Raw genomic sequence first — 16,818 nt, 5'->3', positions numbered from 1 at the left:
CTGCAGCCCTTGTTTACAGGCTAGAGCCAGTGTTCTTTGGGAGAGATTGTCCTCTTGGTCCTTGACCAAACAGGCCACAACTACTCCAGACACTATGTGGCAGTCCAGTTAAGATGAGGCAGGTAGGGCACTTTCCTGCAGCAGACACGTTGTGAAGTTCGCCTGTAAGACTGGCCAAGGACCTCAGATGTGGCATCTGAGTTCCTTTGGGCTTTGAACATGTCCTCTTCAAAAGGGTGTCCTATCTTTCCAGACACCCAATCTTGAAGGTAAAGAAACTTTTCCAAATCAAGAGGCCACATGACTGTTCCCAGACACAAAAACTGACTCTAAAATATCTAAAATGAGATTTATTGCATTTCATGCAGTTTGAAGTCCATGCAGCAAAGGAGACTAGCACAATTTTTAACACATTTTTTTAAAAAGAAAAGAGGGGGCAGCAAATGCACAAAGTTCTAGTCTCCTTGAGTTCCTCCTGGGAGAGGAGGGTTGGAGGAATGAAACCATTGCTCTCTGTGAGGAATGACTTCATCTCTAAATGCAACAAATATTTCCGCAGTCCCTGGATGCCAATAGAGCTCTGAGGAGAGCAGGTGGGAGAGGAGCAGAGAGGTGCACTGGGGGAAAAGGAGCTACACGCCTTCACCTGATTCAATCTGAGGGCAGAGCAAGGGGGCAAATCTTGGGGCAGCAGCTGTTGCAAGAGTCAGGAAATGGTGTGCACCCTTAGAGAGGAAGATCTGCTTCTACAAAGTGATGGTGAGAACCAAAATAAGAAAAACAAACGGAGAAATACTTCTTCAACCACGTGCTTCAAGAAAATGCCATAAATATGTTATTTAATATTCTCATTTCATAGCATTGGACACACAGCTCAATATATGGAAATATTGATTCCTTGGAGAAAAAATATTGCATCTTTCTGTTGAAGAATCTTGGCCCCCAGGCGCAGAGCGTAGTGCACCAATGTCCTAGCCTGCAGGGGGTGCTGAGGTCGCTGGTCCTCGGGGAGGGAGGTTGTGCCCCTCATCTAGGGCTGTATGGCAAAAATTGTGTTGGGTGTCCTTGTCAGCTTAGGCCCTCAATCGCCGGTCACCTGGGGGGTCTGCCCATCGGTGGGCTGGTTGGCTGACTGGATGAACATGGGCTGGGCGAGGTCCTGGCCCGCAGGCATGGTGACTTGCTGGATCTGGTAGAGCTGCTGCGAGGGGTGGAGAGGAAAGAGTGAGGTCACCCCTAGGAGAAGAGCAAGCAGCTCCCTATGGGCTTCAATCTGGCTGGGCCCCAGACACCTCAACCACTACCCACTACAAGGTATCAAGAGGGGAAGGAGGTGATGTTCTGTGGGGAGCAGCAGACATAGCAGGCATCAGCCTGATTTTTTTTTTGGGGGGGTGGGCATGGAGGAAGTGCAGGGACTTGCATTTCCTATGGCTTTCACTTTACTGGGCTCTGCCTCTCCCATTTGCTCAGAGCCTCGAGCTTGTTACACACTGTTCCTCTGTGATAAACACAAGCAATTTGAGCATTGTACCAGGCAAGAGCTTGCAAGTCAGGCTTTCCCCACCTCTTGGCACTTCTTACTGACAGGAGAAATAAGATTACTCCCTCTCCTTTCCTCAGATTATCTGGCACAGGTTGAAGCTAAGCTGAGTCTGCACTTACTACATGGCCCTATGAAGGAGGTGGCCCAGTGTTAAAGGTAGTAAAGGATTATTATCGCCATGCCCCACAGGGGAAGAGTAGATGCTCCCTTGCCTACTTAGGAAAGTAATGGCCTACTGGTCTCTTGGTTTCTCCGGGCCTTAGAAGAAACCAAAAGACCAAGACCTACTACCACAGGAGCCCTGGCATGAGAGTGTAGTACCTGATGCTGTCAAGAAGATGGTTTTGATGCTAGCTCTTTGCCTTCTGGGCATCAGAGATCAAAGTTTAGACATATCTGTCATATACTCAGGAGTCACTGGGGCCACACCACAAGGGGAAATATCTCTTCCTTGAGTGCCTTTACAAGGACTAATCCAAGGCACCCAGGGGGCTCACGAGATCACCTGTTTCCTAATCCATGCTACTGGAAGGCATTACAGCTTAGGATGTTTCCTACAGGGGCAAACAGGGCACCTGCATGCTAATCTTGGGTTTGCACTGAACAGCTGAGTGCAAATGGACAAACTGAAATGGACAAAGCACTTTCCAAACTTATGACTTAGTTTGCTCATCTGTAAAATGGCAATTTGGGTGACATAACATCTAAGGTTATTTTTAGCTCCCATAGTCTATGAATCTATAAGATACATGCCCTCACCTAAAGACTACACGTATGTCAACAACTTCTGTCCACTCACTGTTAGTGGAGGACAGGCCTACCACCCAAATACCACCAAACTCCAAACCTACACACCTCCCATGAGCCTGCCCCGCCGCCCCCCCCCCCCCCGCCCTTTGTCCCTGCCCGGGGCAGGTCCCCTACCTGTCCATCTGTAAACTGGCTGAATTGCTGCTGTCCTTGCTGGACCTCTGTCTGTGTGATCTGTGGAACAGGACAGGGCAAGGTAGATATGTTAGCAGCAGGGGCCTTCAGCCCACCACCCAGAAAGATCAAAATGCCCACAAGAGGGCTGGGGATATAGCCTAGTGGCAAGAGTGCCTGCCTCGGATACACGAGGCCCTAGGTTCGATTCCCCAGCACCACATATACAGAAAACGGCCAGAAGCGGCGCTGTGGCTCAAGTGGCGGAGTGCTAGCCTTGAGCGGGAAGAAGCCAGGGACAGTGCTCAGGCCCGGAGTCCAAGGCCCAGGACTGGCCAAAAAAAAAAAAAAAAAATGCCCACAAGAAGGTTTGCCACACAGCAGGTGTTCCATGAAGGGCTGCAAAGTAAGCTTCTCTCCCAATCTCCTAGCACCAATGGCTGCCCCAAGTTGGCACCACACAGGCACACAAGACATAGCTCCTAGGCCCCTACCTCTGAATACCTGCCACCACCCCCTTGCCTTCAGATCTGCAGCTGAAGAGAATGCCCAGCTCCCAGTCCTAATGCAAGGCACTGAGTGATAGTCTGTCTTTAAGCCAGAAATGGCAAATTGCACAATGCTGGGCATGGTGGTAGGTGGCCCCTTTCACTTCTGGAAGGTGGACTCCAAACCAAGCCCTTATCACCTAGATTATCTGACTGAGAATATAAAGCACCCTGGCAAGCAGTGAGTGAGTGGCCTTGGCACTGGCAGAGCTCACGGCAAACCTATGAAGTACTTTTTTCCGAGAGGCAACATACAACCCTCTGGGCCAAATGGGGAGACAGGTACAGCAAAATCTTTCGTAGGAACTTTCAAATGAATTCACTGATAGGTAGATAGTAGGAAGTTCTGGGAGTAGCAAGGTAGACTGGAAAGGAGACTGGAGGCTGCACGTGCATGTGTGTGGGACACTAACCGGAATGTACCACCACCTGGAATTGTCAGCTAACCTGTGGCAAGGCTTGTCCTCTCAAGTGTCTTCATAAAGGCCAAACACCACTCTGGTGAGCTTACTCATGACACTATGCAGGGCATGAAAGGACTTCTCACTAATATTCCTTAATTTAGCTCATTTTCCTCCCACAAGTCTGTAAGCTGTTTGAGGGCAGGAGCTGTATTTTACTTCTCAACCCCATGTACAAAGTACACATTCAAGAAATGGCCTGCAGATTCTCAGAGATAAGATTATCTGTGCCTCCTGGCCAGCAAAACTGCTGTTCAAACAAAGACTGAAGAGTTTCTTTTACTTTTAAACTACATATATGTTTATCTGGCATCCACTGAACAAACTTTTACTGAGCATCAACTACCATGTGCTAAGCTATCACAACTACAACATGTTATTACAGAGATGTAACTGTCCCTGGGGGTAGTACCCCCTTTCTTGCTTCTCCCTCTCTCTTCCCAGTTTCTGGTTTAAGTTCGGTATCCCAAACTAACCTCTGAGGAACCAACAACCTTTTTCATTTCCTCTATTCTCAATGTCGTACAATGTTTTTGGAGCTCAAGAAGAACCTTACACACTTTAGAATAAAAATTAAAAAGAAAACATTTTAAAAGGGGAGATAGACTCAAGAACATGACCAACGTTGAGAGATCAGTAAGTATCAGTGAAACTCAAGATTATGGAATAGCCATGTCTTCAGGTGAGCAGGTAGCAGGTATGGAAAGGGCTCTTTAATGATCCCAGAGTCTATATGGAGCTCAGAAGCTTTGCTTTTGGCTTATCCCTCACATTTTCCCAAATGAGATCTTTGGAGACCTGCTCTACAAACTCAGCTCTGTCACCACTGTCAATAGATACATCACCAGAAATGCAACTGGGCAGACGGGTCCAGCTCTTAAACGATCGCTGCTTTTTTTGGGCCTGAGGCAGAAGAATCCATTAACAATGCCTCCCCTTGACCAGCATCCTCCATCCTCTACAAACTATGCCCAGGTCCCTCATGCCCCCAAGGCCAGGAAGGGGGAGCCCCCTCAGCATCTGTGACTCACAGCCTTCAATACCAGAGGGCAAGGCCTTGTGCAGAGGTAATATGCTTTCCAGAGGGCACAAGAGGTGCCCAAACACAGCTGCCTTCAGATTTCAGAATGGGATCAGCCTGGGGACCAGGCTTACTCTTCCCTGATGCGCACATGCACACACTGGGTTTCTTTCAGGTACCCTCAAGGCCTCCTCTACCTATGTTCCTTGGTTAGAAACACTTTGAATCAATCTTATGATGATCATCTGTCCCTTGGGTGCCACACAGATGGGGCCAGGAAGTGGGGTGGGTCTTCCTGAAGAATGAGGAGTTCTGCAATAAGTACTCCTTTCCCACCAGAAGCTGGCAAGTGCTCTGTGCTTGTAACTTAAGCCTTATATCTCTGGAGTACATACCTGTTGGGCGTTGGTGGCAAGTGTCTGGATCTGTCCCTGCACAACCTGGGTGCCTGATACAGGCTGGGCTAAGCGAATATACTGCAGCTGGCCGGCATTCAGCTGCACCTAGAACAGGGCACAGATAAAGGGACCAAGAAGACTGAGTGCAATCTCATACAAACTTTCCATGGCTCTTCAAGCCCAAACAAAGGCCAAATCAAGCAAAGCACCACCCCTTCCCCCTAAAAGTCACACAACACAAAAGAGAAGTACTCTAAGTAGACAATGGAAAAACTTTCCAGCCCTTGTCAGGTATGAGAACAGAATGGCTACAAGTTCATCTTTTGCTGACTGTTGGCTGTTTAGCCTATCCGAGGCATTTGTATTAAAGATCTCTGACACTGTCAGTATGCTCATGGCCTCCTTTCCTTCCATTGCCACATTTCCCAATACCGTGAAGAGCACTATCCTCCAAGAGCCTGAACAGATAGCTATCATTTGCATCATAGTCTTAGTGCTGCCCAGCCCCATGCCACACACTTGGAGGAAGAGCTGGCCTGCCTTATTATCTCTGTCCTCAAGAGCCAAGACCAATGGGGGTCTGTGGGACTTTGAGGAACCTTAGTGTTCAGCACTAGCTTCTGGCCAAACGCCTCCCAAGGGGAAGCAGAATCAATAAACCTCTCAGAGAAAACCTCATCATGGGAAACCAAGCTACAAAAATGCCCTTAGAGTCCCTCATACTTACAATTAAGTCTTAGATAATACAATAATACCAAAGGCTGCATTTAATTGTGTGCTAAAAGCTTAACTCAGGCTCTTAACGCTCCAGTGTGCCATGAAAGTCTTAGAGCTCTGGGCCCAGCAGGGCAGGGAGGGCTACACAGTTATGTGACAATGTGTAGCGCAGCAGAGACAACAGGCAGCAGAAGATAGCAGCCCTTCTCACCCAAGATGGAGGGACTGAAATGACTGGGAGCCCAGGCCAATCTGATCTGTCTCTGTGAAAGCACCCGCCTTACTGCCCAGCCTGACTCTGTTGCAAGGGGAGCTTCTTCAGACTGACGGTGCCATGCCTCTCTGCCCCAGCACAAGCTTCCTCCTGCCTTCAAGAAGTTGACTTTAGGGGCTGGGAATATGGCCTAGTGGCAAGAGTGCTTGCCTCCTATACCTGAAGCCCTGGGTTTGATTCCTCAGCACCACTTATATAGAAAACGGCTAGAGGTGGCGCTGTGGCTTAAGTGGCAGAGTGCTAGCCTTGAGCAAAATGAAGCCAGGGACAGTGCTCAGGACCTGAGTCCAAGGCCCAGGACTGGCAAAAAAATAAATAAACAGTTAACTTTACTGTAGGAACCTCACTTCCATGAGGAAATGCTCATAGAATAAAGCCACACACTCTTGTTTGCAGTGTTCAATCAAATGCTTCTGATACTTCTGGCCTCAATGGATTGAAATCACCAAGAAAAACTCATTCAAGATGCTGGTCACTGGTAGCTCACACCTGTAATCCTGGCTACTTAGAAAGCTGAGATCTGAGATCACACAGTTCAAAACCAGCTCAAAAAAAAAAAACCCAAAAGTAATTCACATTCTTGGAAGATCATTCCAGAATTGTCTGCTTAAGGCAAGACAGAGGAGTATAAAATCTAAACCTATTAAGTATCTGGTTCAAAGGAAGTAGGGCAAAAGTGTGACTGGCCGTCATTTCTTTCCTGAGCCTATGCCAATAAAAGCTGCTGGTGCCATGCTTAATTCCCTACCAAATGCCATGATGCAGCTTCCACATGACAATGCTAAGTTGCTTGCTGGGATGAAGGCATCTGGGAAGGGGTTTGGGAACCCTCAATTGCTGAGACTGACACTGCCAGCAAAGGATCCCACAGTGAAAAACCAGAGCTGTGTCCCAGGTGTGGGAGAAGGTGTACTGACAATCATAGGTATTTTGTATTTCCTCAGTGGAAGGCACCATTTGCAGAAACTATGATATGACCAAAAGTTGTGAGCGAAATGGCTTCAAACAGGTTGGAGGAGAAGCAGGGAGTTTTTCCTCTTCAGGTCTAAGTTCAGAGACCTGGTGATACACTACCCCTCAGTCTTCCAAGACTGGATGAATCACAGCTTTCTTTTTTCTTTTCCTCCACTAATTATAGAGCAAATTAGATTATCCCTTGGGCTTTCAAAGGAAAAGTGGTTTTTGTCTTGAAGGTCATCACTGTTAGAAGCACTCTGCTGAGTGGCATGAGGTGTCTGGAAATGCAGATTCTGGAGAAGGTGTCCAAGATCAGTGAAAATGAAACTGTAAATTCTGCAACTAATCTAGGCTAAAGTTTTGTGCTGCAGAATATTAAAGTTACTGAGTTCGTCTTTGGCTTAAATGACCTTATTTTGGTTTTCACATACACAAAGGAGAACCACTGGAGGGGGAGCCTTAGGATTGGTAAGTGGAACAATAAGGTGAGGCATAGCCTAGGCACTAGGAAAGGATGGTGTGGGTGCAGAGCTGAGGATACTTTTTGAATTTTCAAACAGGAAGTGGCTAGCCAAGTCCAAGTGAGTTTCTACATCAGCCTGCAAGCTCTGTGACATTAACTTCCTAGCTTCTGGTGTCAAAGACAAATTATGTGAGTGAGCACGTGTGAATATGCACACGCACACATGCATATACATCAACAGATCTAAGAAATGAAATCCCTCAAGGCACATAGGAAATAGCAGTCCACAGTGAAGACATGGCTGAGTTAATGAAAGCCAAAAATATGCTTCACTGAAAGCTCCACAGAGAACTTACTCATAAATATGCAACAAATGTATTTATGGCCTTCCCTATATACCTTCCTTTTATTCTCTGCTAATCAAACGACAGGCCTGCCTTTCAGGGTCTTTGGGCCTACTGTGGGAGTAGTGCCAGAATCAACTGTGTAGGTGGAGAAGAAATATAGAAGGGCTGCATCACAGCAGCAAACCTGAACCTGGACTGAAACAAGGTGAAGAGTAAACAGTGATGCTGCAGAGGAAGAGGATGGGTGTAATATGAACACAGGTTAAGCAGAACTGTACTGTGTGTAAATAGGTCATATAAGATCTTGATACACTTCCCATCACAAGCTGAGCATAAACAGAGCCATACAGGTCTGGGACAGCTGAGCATAAACAGAGCCATACAGGTCTGGGACAGGCTTACCGGGATCTGCTGGATCTCTCCTGTGTTAGTGATGATTTGCTGCATCACCTGCATGGTCTGTCCAGTGCCACTCTGGGCCTGCTGGGCTTGACTCTGAGGCTGGGCTTGGACAATCTGCACCTGCTGGCCTTCTCCAACCTGCATTGTCACAGGTGTAGTCTGGAAGAAAAGGTGAAAACAAAGTTGCTTGAGCTCTGGCTGAAAGCCCATATGATTACCAAGTGGCTAAAAACAAGAAGTTAACCAGGAGCACACATTCTCCATTGCTTAAACTCATCTCAATACTAACAACACTCAACCTACAGAGTCCTTTGGCTCTACAGTACTGCTAAAATTAACTCTCTGAAGGAGGAAATAGATGGGACAGAGAATGATGGAAAGGGTAATTCTGATCAAGAAGCACTAAACAGATGAATATGTTAAACTATGATCACCTTGAACAACCTTTGAAGTTGGGTTTAAAAAAAAAATCAACTCTGAAATGAAAGATGAGAAAGCCAAACTGAGTTTTAGTCTCAGAATATTTGCCTGGGGATCAAACATAATTGTTTGTGCTTCAAATGTTACAACTGTTCACTATCCTTTCAATGATGATAATGGTACACACACACACACACTTTTTTTTGCTTTGTTTTTTTTTTTTTTTTTTTTTTTTTTTTGGCCAGTCCTGGGCCCCTTGGACTCAGGGCCTGAGCACTGTCCCTGGCTTCTTTTTGCTCAAGGCTAGCACTCTGCCACTTGAGCCACAGCGCCACTTCTGGCCGTTTTCTGTATATGTGGTGCTGGGGAATTGAACCCAGGGCCTCATGTATACGAGGCAAGCACTCTTGCCACTAGGCTCTCTCTCTCTCTCTCTCTCTCTCTCTCTCTCTCACACACACACACACACACACACACACACACACACACACACACACACACATTTTGATCTGTCCTGGGGCTTGAACTCCGGGTCTGGGCACTATCCCTGAGCTCTTCAGCTCAAGGCTAGTGCTCTACCACTTGAGCCACAGTTCCACTTCCAGTTTTCTGGTGGTTCATTGGAGATAAGAGTCTTATGGACTTTCCTGCCCGGGCTGGCTTTCAACCGCGATCCTCAGATCTCAGCCTCATGGATAGCTAGGATTATAGGCGTGAGCCACCAGAGCCCAGAGCCTTTTGATTTTAAGAAATCAAAAGCAAGGCTAAAAGCATAGATCAGAGGTAGAATCTGCCTAGAAAGTACAATGTGTTAGATTCAAACCTAAGTAAGAAAGGAAGTAATAAGTAATCATGACAGTTCATTTGAAAAATGGCCATAGTCAAGCCTAATGCAGGTAAATTTAGAAGGCCAAACAAAATAGAAAGCAAGTGATCTGGGCTCCTTCGTAAGCCATGAAAGATAGTGGAACGAAAATGAAACCTGTGAGCTCATTTCCCAGGCTGGGCCTAGCACATGCTGGCTTTCATTTCCATTCAAGCAGCAGAACACTTCCAGCCCATATTAAACAGATGGCTGCCCTGGACTAAAGCATGGTTTCCCAGAGGAGTCAAAACACCAGACACCGACCTGACTCAAAATCTCAGATTTAAGAAATTTCTACCTAATGAATATGAGAATTGGCAGATTCTGTGTTTCTTGTCTACTTAATGGTTTATGGTCATATAAAGCTATTTTGTGAGATGGTAAAGATGAACTGTCAAAAGGGCCAACCACACCTTCAAATTTCAAGACCTTCTTACACAATGTAATTTTTACAGATTACCCAGAGAAATAAACCCACATATCTGGCAGCAACAGTCACAAAAGATATCTGGAGTCCTTGAACCTAATACCTATACCTTATACCTAATACTCCCAACTCCCAAGCCCTCATCCCCACCCTGATTTGGACACAGCCTGTCGTGGTTCTGAACTGAGAATCACTACAATAAGATGACTGTGGAAGTCTCAATGAATCATGGGCTTCAAGTGATGTTTCTATTTTAATGTTCTTAATTCTGACTGCAGAGGCCTACCAGAAATTTTAACTCTGTGTTTAAAGTCCCATTTAGGAACACAGATAAAATTCAAGGAATTACTAAGTAAGGAAAAATTACTGTAAACTAGAAAACAGGAGAGGACAGTTTTCAGTGTAAATGCCTGTGGTGGACTTGGACAATAAGAGACATTTCTTCTATTCTCATACCATAATTTTCAACTCAGCCTATCCCAAACCTCCTAAGTAGTCCCCAGATGATAAGAGAAATCATAGGATTCACTTTACCACAGTATGCATTACTTTCAGCTTTGCTGTGTATCCTTAGTATTTGCATTCAACATGAAACAGCCATTGCTAATGGGTCCAGGGAGGTAAGACCCAGCAGAGGCCACCTGGAAGCAGCAGGATGGTGAAACAACAGCTGTGAGGGACCAAGTTCTCCATCCTCCCAAGCCTTATTACCTCCAGGCTGAGCAGCTCTGGGCTAGCAGAGAAGTCAGATAAAATTCTCGCTGACTTAAAAAAAAAATGCAGTGCTGCCAACTCATCACTGTACTTTATCAACCCAATTTTCCCAAGAGGATTTCCAAGGTATTTCTATATCATTTCAGGAAAATGAGGGCTTGTGTTAGCATGGCAACTGCCAAATCATGTACGGTGTTCCCTGCTGTCAAGGTACAATAGCCTTGGACTTCTTAGGATGATCAGCCAATCACAGCAAACACTTAGCAGCCTCACTTAAAGTTCATCTGGTAAAGAGATAAGGCCTTTGGCAGGTAAGGCGCTCCCCACTGCAGAAGCACCAGAATGAGCCAAAGACAGTCCCTTAGGACTCCTCAGGATGCCCCTCCTGCCTAAGTGCCAATGTCTGATTTGGAGCAAACAAAAAATAAATGATAACAGGGACTAAATTGTGAAGTCTTAATGTCTTGATCTATCTTTATTGCAATGTTCTTCTAGGCAAATACAGCCTTTTTATTACCACACAAATAATCCAGGATATGTTTCCTGGACTTGCCTAGATGGTCCCCACATGCTGACTGTACTTTGTTCCATTCCCTGTATTTTTTTCCCACTTCTAAGCCTTTGCTGTGCTTGGCCCTCTACTGTCAATACCATCCTTTCCTGTTTTATATAAACTTCCAGAGCCTTCCCTAACCACCTCCTCTTTTAATACCTCCTCATATCTTCCTTAGGTCCTCTTTTTGGTGTGCTTTGTGGTACTCTACATATTTTTAAGATTGTCTTACTCTTCCTAAATAGTAGTAGTCTTCCTAAGAGTACTACTATTTAAATATTTGTATCCTAACTAGATTATTAATTCCTTAAAAATCACGACTTTTATTTATGCTATGTTCCCAATTCCTAGCACAGGACTTTACTCACAGTGGATGCTCACTGTTTGATGAATAAATAAAGTAATGACTGATAGAATTTGGATTCAGAGCTCACAGTACTGAGTCCTCTGCAGCCTCTCATGACTCCCAACGGATGGTACTGCTCTCAACAGTACTACAGGGGAGAGAAAAAAATCCTCTGATTACTATTGTAAAAAGAGAAGGTCACCTGACACAAACATGGTGGGATAGAGAAATGCCCAGGGTGAGAGAAAAGGTATGCAAGCTGGCAATAATGCCTGATCTCTCCCTTAAGGGCACAAATTCCAGTTCAGGCACAGATACATGGCAGATATAGTCTGCTGAAAGGACCTTCTACAGAGATCCCACCACTCTTCACAGGCACATTGAAGAAAAAATTTTTTATTTCCTTCTAAACTGTCTGAGAGCTCATAGAGATCTTGGAGAACATTTTGTCCGTTGCAATTTCCTCAGCATCTGACCTAAGGAGTTGGCTGCCTCTCTGTGCTAGACAAGCTTTCCCCATACAAACCTACAAGGTGCTAGGCGAGAGCTCTCAGCAAGTCACAGACCTGGCCCTGCTGAGGTTGCGCAATGATGATCTGCCCGGGCTGGATGGTAGTCGTAGAGCTGGTGGTCTGCTGGCCTTGCTGCTGTCCCTGGACTTGGACAGCAGTGGGCTGCTGAGCCAGTGTGAAATAGTACTGGACAGGCTCAGCAGGAGTCACGGACTGGCGCACCTCCTCCTGTGGGGTGGAAAGAGAGGCAGGTAAGGGGAAAAGAACCGACTCAGCAACCGCCAGTGAATTTCCACTCTTTCCCAAACAGGCTATGTGCAATTGCCTGCTGAATGCTGAGCTATCCACATTTGAAGCCAAAGGAAAGTGGAATTCGAAAAGACCAGTTGTGCTAAATCAAACTAAAAATAACAGATTCCATAGGCTTTACAAAACTTACAGCCAATTTTCTGAAGCACTGAGTAATCACCCATTGCGTGATGAGCTGCAAGTGGGCAAATAATTACCGTAACTAAAAACTACACAACAGCAGCACGCTTGTCAGTAAGGGCTGTCAAAGCCTATGATCTGAGAACGACACCAACTGCCAACACTGGGAAGATGTTACCCAAACATGCCGCTCAGGCTGGCCCCCAATCTCCCAAACAGGCATCTCTCTTTTTACTGGGCTCCCACCACTTCAGGAGGGGCACAGCAGAGCAAAGAGAAACAGGACTTTTCCTGGACTAGAATTTCAGAATCAAACATCAGGTTGGAGAGCACTGTAGGAAAGGGCCCAGCTTTTCATAGCACATTAGAAGCTTTGTGGCCACCGAGGGCATGTCTATCTGGCGTCACATCTGGTTCTGGTTGTACTTAGCCACAGAAGCGCAACCCAGGGGGCCTGATGGACAGCTCTCCGCTGGGCTGCTTGCTGCCTTGGCTGACTAGCGAGGCCGTGTTCTGTCCAATTTGCTGAGTGAAGAGATTGCTCCTTCTTCAGCTGACGTTTTCCATGGCAGAAGGAGTAAACAACCCTCTCCCAGCCACCTTGAGCTCACAGCTGAGAGTGTAGGATGTTTACACACACTACAACATGGTTATGGCCCAGAAGATCCATAGCTGGCTGGACCCTGACCGCTGCCAGCATTGGTATCTGAATCGGAGTGACCTGTGACACATAGTGCTGCCGCCTAGACAACAAAGTCAACAAAAACATACAACCACATGGGCTAGCTGAGTAAAAATATTAGCTAAATTGACCCATTTTCTTGTTCTAAGTTAACTTCGCTACATTTCAGAAAAGAAGGTACTTCCTCAAGGTAGACACCCTGTTGACTGTGCAATGCTTCCCAAAGTGACATTTACAAAGTTAGTACTGACTCCGGCAGGTAACCCAGGGGTGTTTTCAAGGCACTGTCCTCATTACATTTTTACTTACATGTCAAATTAGCCCCTAGCTCTGCTCAAATGTAAGTCCTATGAGGGCAAATATACTCTCTCTTTCCTTCCCAAACTGCCCCCTACTATTCCCATAGAGGTACTCAGTAAGTGCTGGCTGCATGATGAGCAGATTTACATAAATGAACAAAAGCACTTTTCTGAATCCAAGTTGGTAGTAGGACAAATTCCCTTGACTCCAACAGTTATTATCAACAGAAGAGTACCTGGGATGGGGGTGGCTTACATGGTAGAGCACTTACCTAGTAAGCACAAGGATCCCAGTACAGCAAAAAAGAGAAACATTCTTAAACCCTCTTTTGTTACCTACAGGATTCGGTGGCCAGTGTGAGAAGAAAGCTAGTGTGTCCTGTAGTATGGAGCTTGCCTGGTGACAGAAGATTCAGGATACTAGAAGTAGGACTGCTGATAATAAAGCTTCAGAGAAACTTGGCTCTCTGATGGCCAGCCACTCAGATGAGGAAAGTCCTTAACCATAAGCTGACCTTCTAGGTTAATATAATTCCCAAAATGATTGTGCTGAGGCAGGATAAAGAGGAGATCCCTTTTTGTTTTCACCTAGTTTCAATTTCTAGAGCAACATTAACAGTGACAAAGCCAAGTCCATTTCAACTTTTTTTTTTTGGGGGGGGGGGGTGCCAGTTCTGGGGCTTAAACTCAGGGCCTGAGCACTGTACCTGAGCTTCTTTGCTCAAGGCTAGCACTCTACCACTTGAGCCACAGCTCTACTTCTGACTTTTGTAGTACTTAATAAGATAAGTCTTTCCAACTTTCCTGCTTGGATTGGCTTTGAACTGTGATCCTCATCTCACTCAGCCTTTTAAGTAGCTTGGAATACAGGCATGAGCCACAAGCACTCAGCTCAACCCTAACTTCTTACATTAGCAAATGCTAGCCTAGCCACTAGGTCTTGGCTGGACAGATACCTCTTTAAGCAATGAAACAAAGGCATTTTTCAAAACTGGTGAAATAGGCTCAATGTATTGTTTTCCTTATAAAATCCATAAATCACTGAAGTCCAAGCCTAATTTGGTAACATTCTTAGGTGATGAGAGGGTTTAGAGGAATAACCAGAACCATTTTATATGAAGTCAGGCAGCAGAGATTCCTGGGCCCTTCCTAGTTTGACCTATGATTGGTTTGTTTCTTCATGTTCATGAATACAGCTGATCTAACATTGACTACGATCTCCTTTCCAGACAAAAAAAAGCAAATCCTTTAAATACCCCTTCCATAATACCCCCTTGCCAAAAGTTATGCCTCTAGGTACCTTCTTCTACGCTTCCTACAGCAGCCTCTTGGATGGTTAATGAACTAGGCAATGTCTGGGAAATTGAGTGACTAAGAGAAGTGCTAGATCTGTGTTGTCAAGACAAGGCATAGCTGTTCTCAAATCACTGGGGACAGTCCTCTGCATTATGAAGACTCATTATTTGGCCAATGGAGGTCAAGCTAGCAATGATTATGCTTGATTAAAAGAAATGAGTGAAAAGATGACATTTCAATGGGCGGAACTTTCAACTCATAGCTTAGTGGGGCAGAAATTACGCCTCAACTACCTCCTATTTTCAAAGTCTTTACTTGCTTCCCTGAAGAAAAGTGAGATTTCCAAGCATCTCTGAGAAGTGAGAGGTCTTAGAACCACAACTCAATATTCTAGCTAGTTCCTCTGCAGGGGTGGGACATCACCCTATTATGCACTAAAATCCAGAATGAAGCGCGCGCTCATTCTTAGCAGTAGCCTCTTCTACGAGAAGGTTTGCCTTTAGAATCATTTCAGAGACTGAGACTGACAATGCCATAGAAAAAGCAGCAGTACATCTTAGAATCATTACTATAGTGTTGTGCAGCCAGCCCCAGAACAGAAAAAAGTGCATGTGCTTTCGTGGCAAGAGTGCACTGTTGCCTCCTTCAGTGGGTTAGTTTGGGAGAGTAGGCGCTTTTAAAGGACTTTAGAAAGTGCCGGCCAATTTGGAGCTTGGGAAAACATGTCCATAGAGGATTAAAAGTGCTATCTTAGAATTTCAGGCCAGCTTTCAGCAATCTCAACCTTTCAAAGGCTAGGCAGCAATTGTCCTGAATAGGATGGCAATCAATAGCTCAAACACCTACAAAGAACTAAATCCAGGCAGCAATGAGCTGTTTCAGCTAGATACTCTTTAAAAAGGGACAGATCAGAACATTTCAAGCCTGACAACCTGAGAGCCAGAAGCACTGAGAACATCTGAGGAAGAGCTAGGACAAGGTCCTTCCCTCCAGCTAGTTTATTCAGCAAGCACCCATAGAAGAAGGAGTTAGCACTATGAGAGTGAGCAAGGCTTGATTTCATCATAGAGCTTATTTCTAGATGGTGCTTCTGATGGACAGAAGAAGGAAAAGGTCCAACAAGGAAAGTAGGCATATGGCTGGCTATTATCTGCTCTGAAGGCAGAAGTGGTCTGAGTTCTTAAACTTCTCAGAGAGGAGGGAAGCAAGAGGAGAAATTGAGCCTGTAGGCACAAATCTGAAATGTCTCAAAGCCGTGGTGCAGCTGTGGACGACTGTGGCAGCCTGCCGCTGTAAACATCCGACTGAAAGCTCCTCTGAACACCTTACAGCTTCCAGTCAAGGATGTTTACAGTAGCAAAGACTGCCCAGAAAAAGAGCTGCAGTGAGGCACACCCTGCTCCAGTAGGGAGGTGACACAGGGCTTGCTAATTCCTCATGTGGGGTCAGAATTATTGTCCATTAGTATGCTTACTTGCCCTATACTCTCTCTAACTGACTGGCTACTATGGGCCAGCATAGGGACCAATTATCACTAAATGTTAGTTTTAAGGAAAATATACTATAAAGTAATTTGTTAAAAAAAAACACTTGAAATCTTATTAAATAAAGCAAGCAGAACAAGCTATAGTTTTGCTCCTGCGAGAGACTGCCTCAATTTCCCAAGTGTTTCTACTACCTAGTAATGCAAACCATATGCCTAAAATTAGCCTCATAGGACAGGGGTCTATTACAATGCATTTAAGAGCTATATTTACCCAAGTACTGAAAAAATTATTGGTGTGACCTTTGGTAGGAGGAGGCAGACACATTTTAAGTGGTGCTTCTTAAAATTTGGTTGCACAATAAAACAAGCAGGTGGGAAGCTTTAAGCATTGCTGATGCCTGGACCCCAACATCACAGATTCTGATTCGGCTGATGAGCCTCAGTTCTGGTTTCTTAAACCCAAATAAGTGTTGGTACCTACAGAAAGCTACAAGGCAGATACGAGAAAACAAAGCCCATGAAATACACTGTGTGCACTGAGCAGCTGTGCTTAAAATCTGATGTCTATGACTCACTGAGCATGTTCTCCTACCCTAGATTAAGAACTCTGGTAAGACTTCCTAAGATACTCAAATGGGCTTCATTCTACTCTTTGTAATGACAGTCTTTAATTATTTTGTCTGCTTTCACTGAAATACCACTTCAGAGGCACTGAGTTAAAAGTATCCATA

At 45.3% G+C, this 16,818-nt stretch overlaps 1 protein-coding gene across 6 annotated transcripts in view; it reads right to left on the bottom strand.

The window, feature by feature from the left end:
* Positions 1-335: 335 nt before the first annotated feature.
* The window catches only part of Nfyc (nuclear transcription factor Y subunit gamma), a 75,024-nt gene continuing 58,541 nt past the window's right edge, over positions 336-16,818 (bottom strand). For 5 of the 6 annotated variants that reach the window (XM_048351006.1, XM_048351004.1, XM_048351005.1 and 2 more), the window contains 5 exons: positions 11,950-12,123; positions 8,059-8,217; positions 4,896-5,003; positions 2,471-2,530; positions 336-1,201 (listed from right to left, as the gene is read on the bottom strand). In XM_048351006.1, coding sequence (XP_048206963.1) covers positions 1,082-1,201; positions 2,471-2,530; positions 4,896-5,003; positions 8,059-8,217; positions 11,950-12,123 — 621 coding nt within the window. In that variant the 3' untranslated portion in view covers positions 336-1,081. The remainder of the gene's footprint in view (positions 1,202-2,470; positions 2,531-4,895; positions 5,004-8,058; positions 8,218-11,949; positions 12,124-16,818) is intronic. The other variant, XM_048351002.1, reaches the window with a different exon arrangement.

Source organism: Perognathus longimembris, chromosome 7 (assembly GCF_023159225.1).
Source record: "Perognathus longimembris pacificus isolate PPM17 chromosome 7, ASM2315922v1, whole genome shotgun sequence".
Taxonomy (NCBI): domain Eukaryota; kingdom Metazoa; phylum Chordata; class Mammalia; order Rodentia; family Heteromyidae; genus Perognathus; species Perognathus longimembris.
This window is presented reverse-complemented; position numbering and strand designations above follow the sequence as displayed.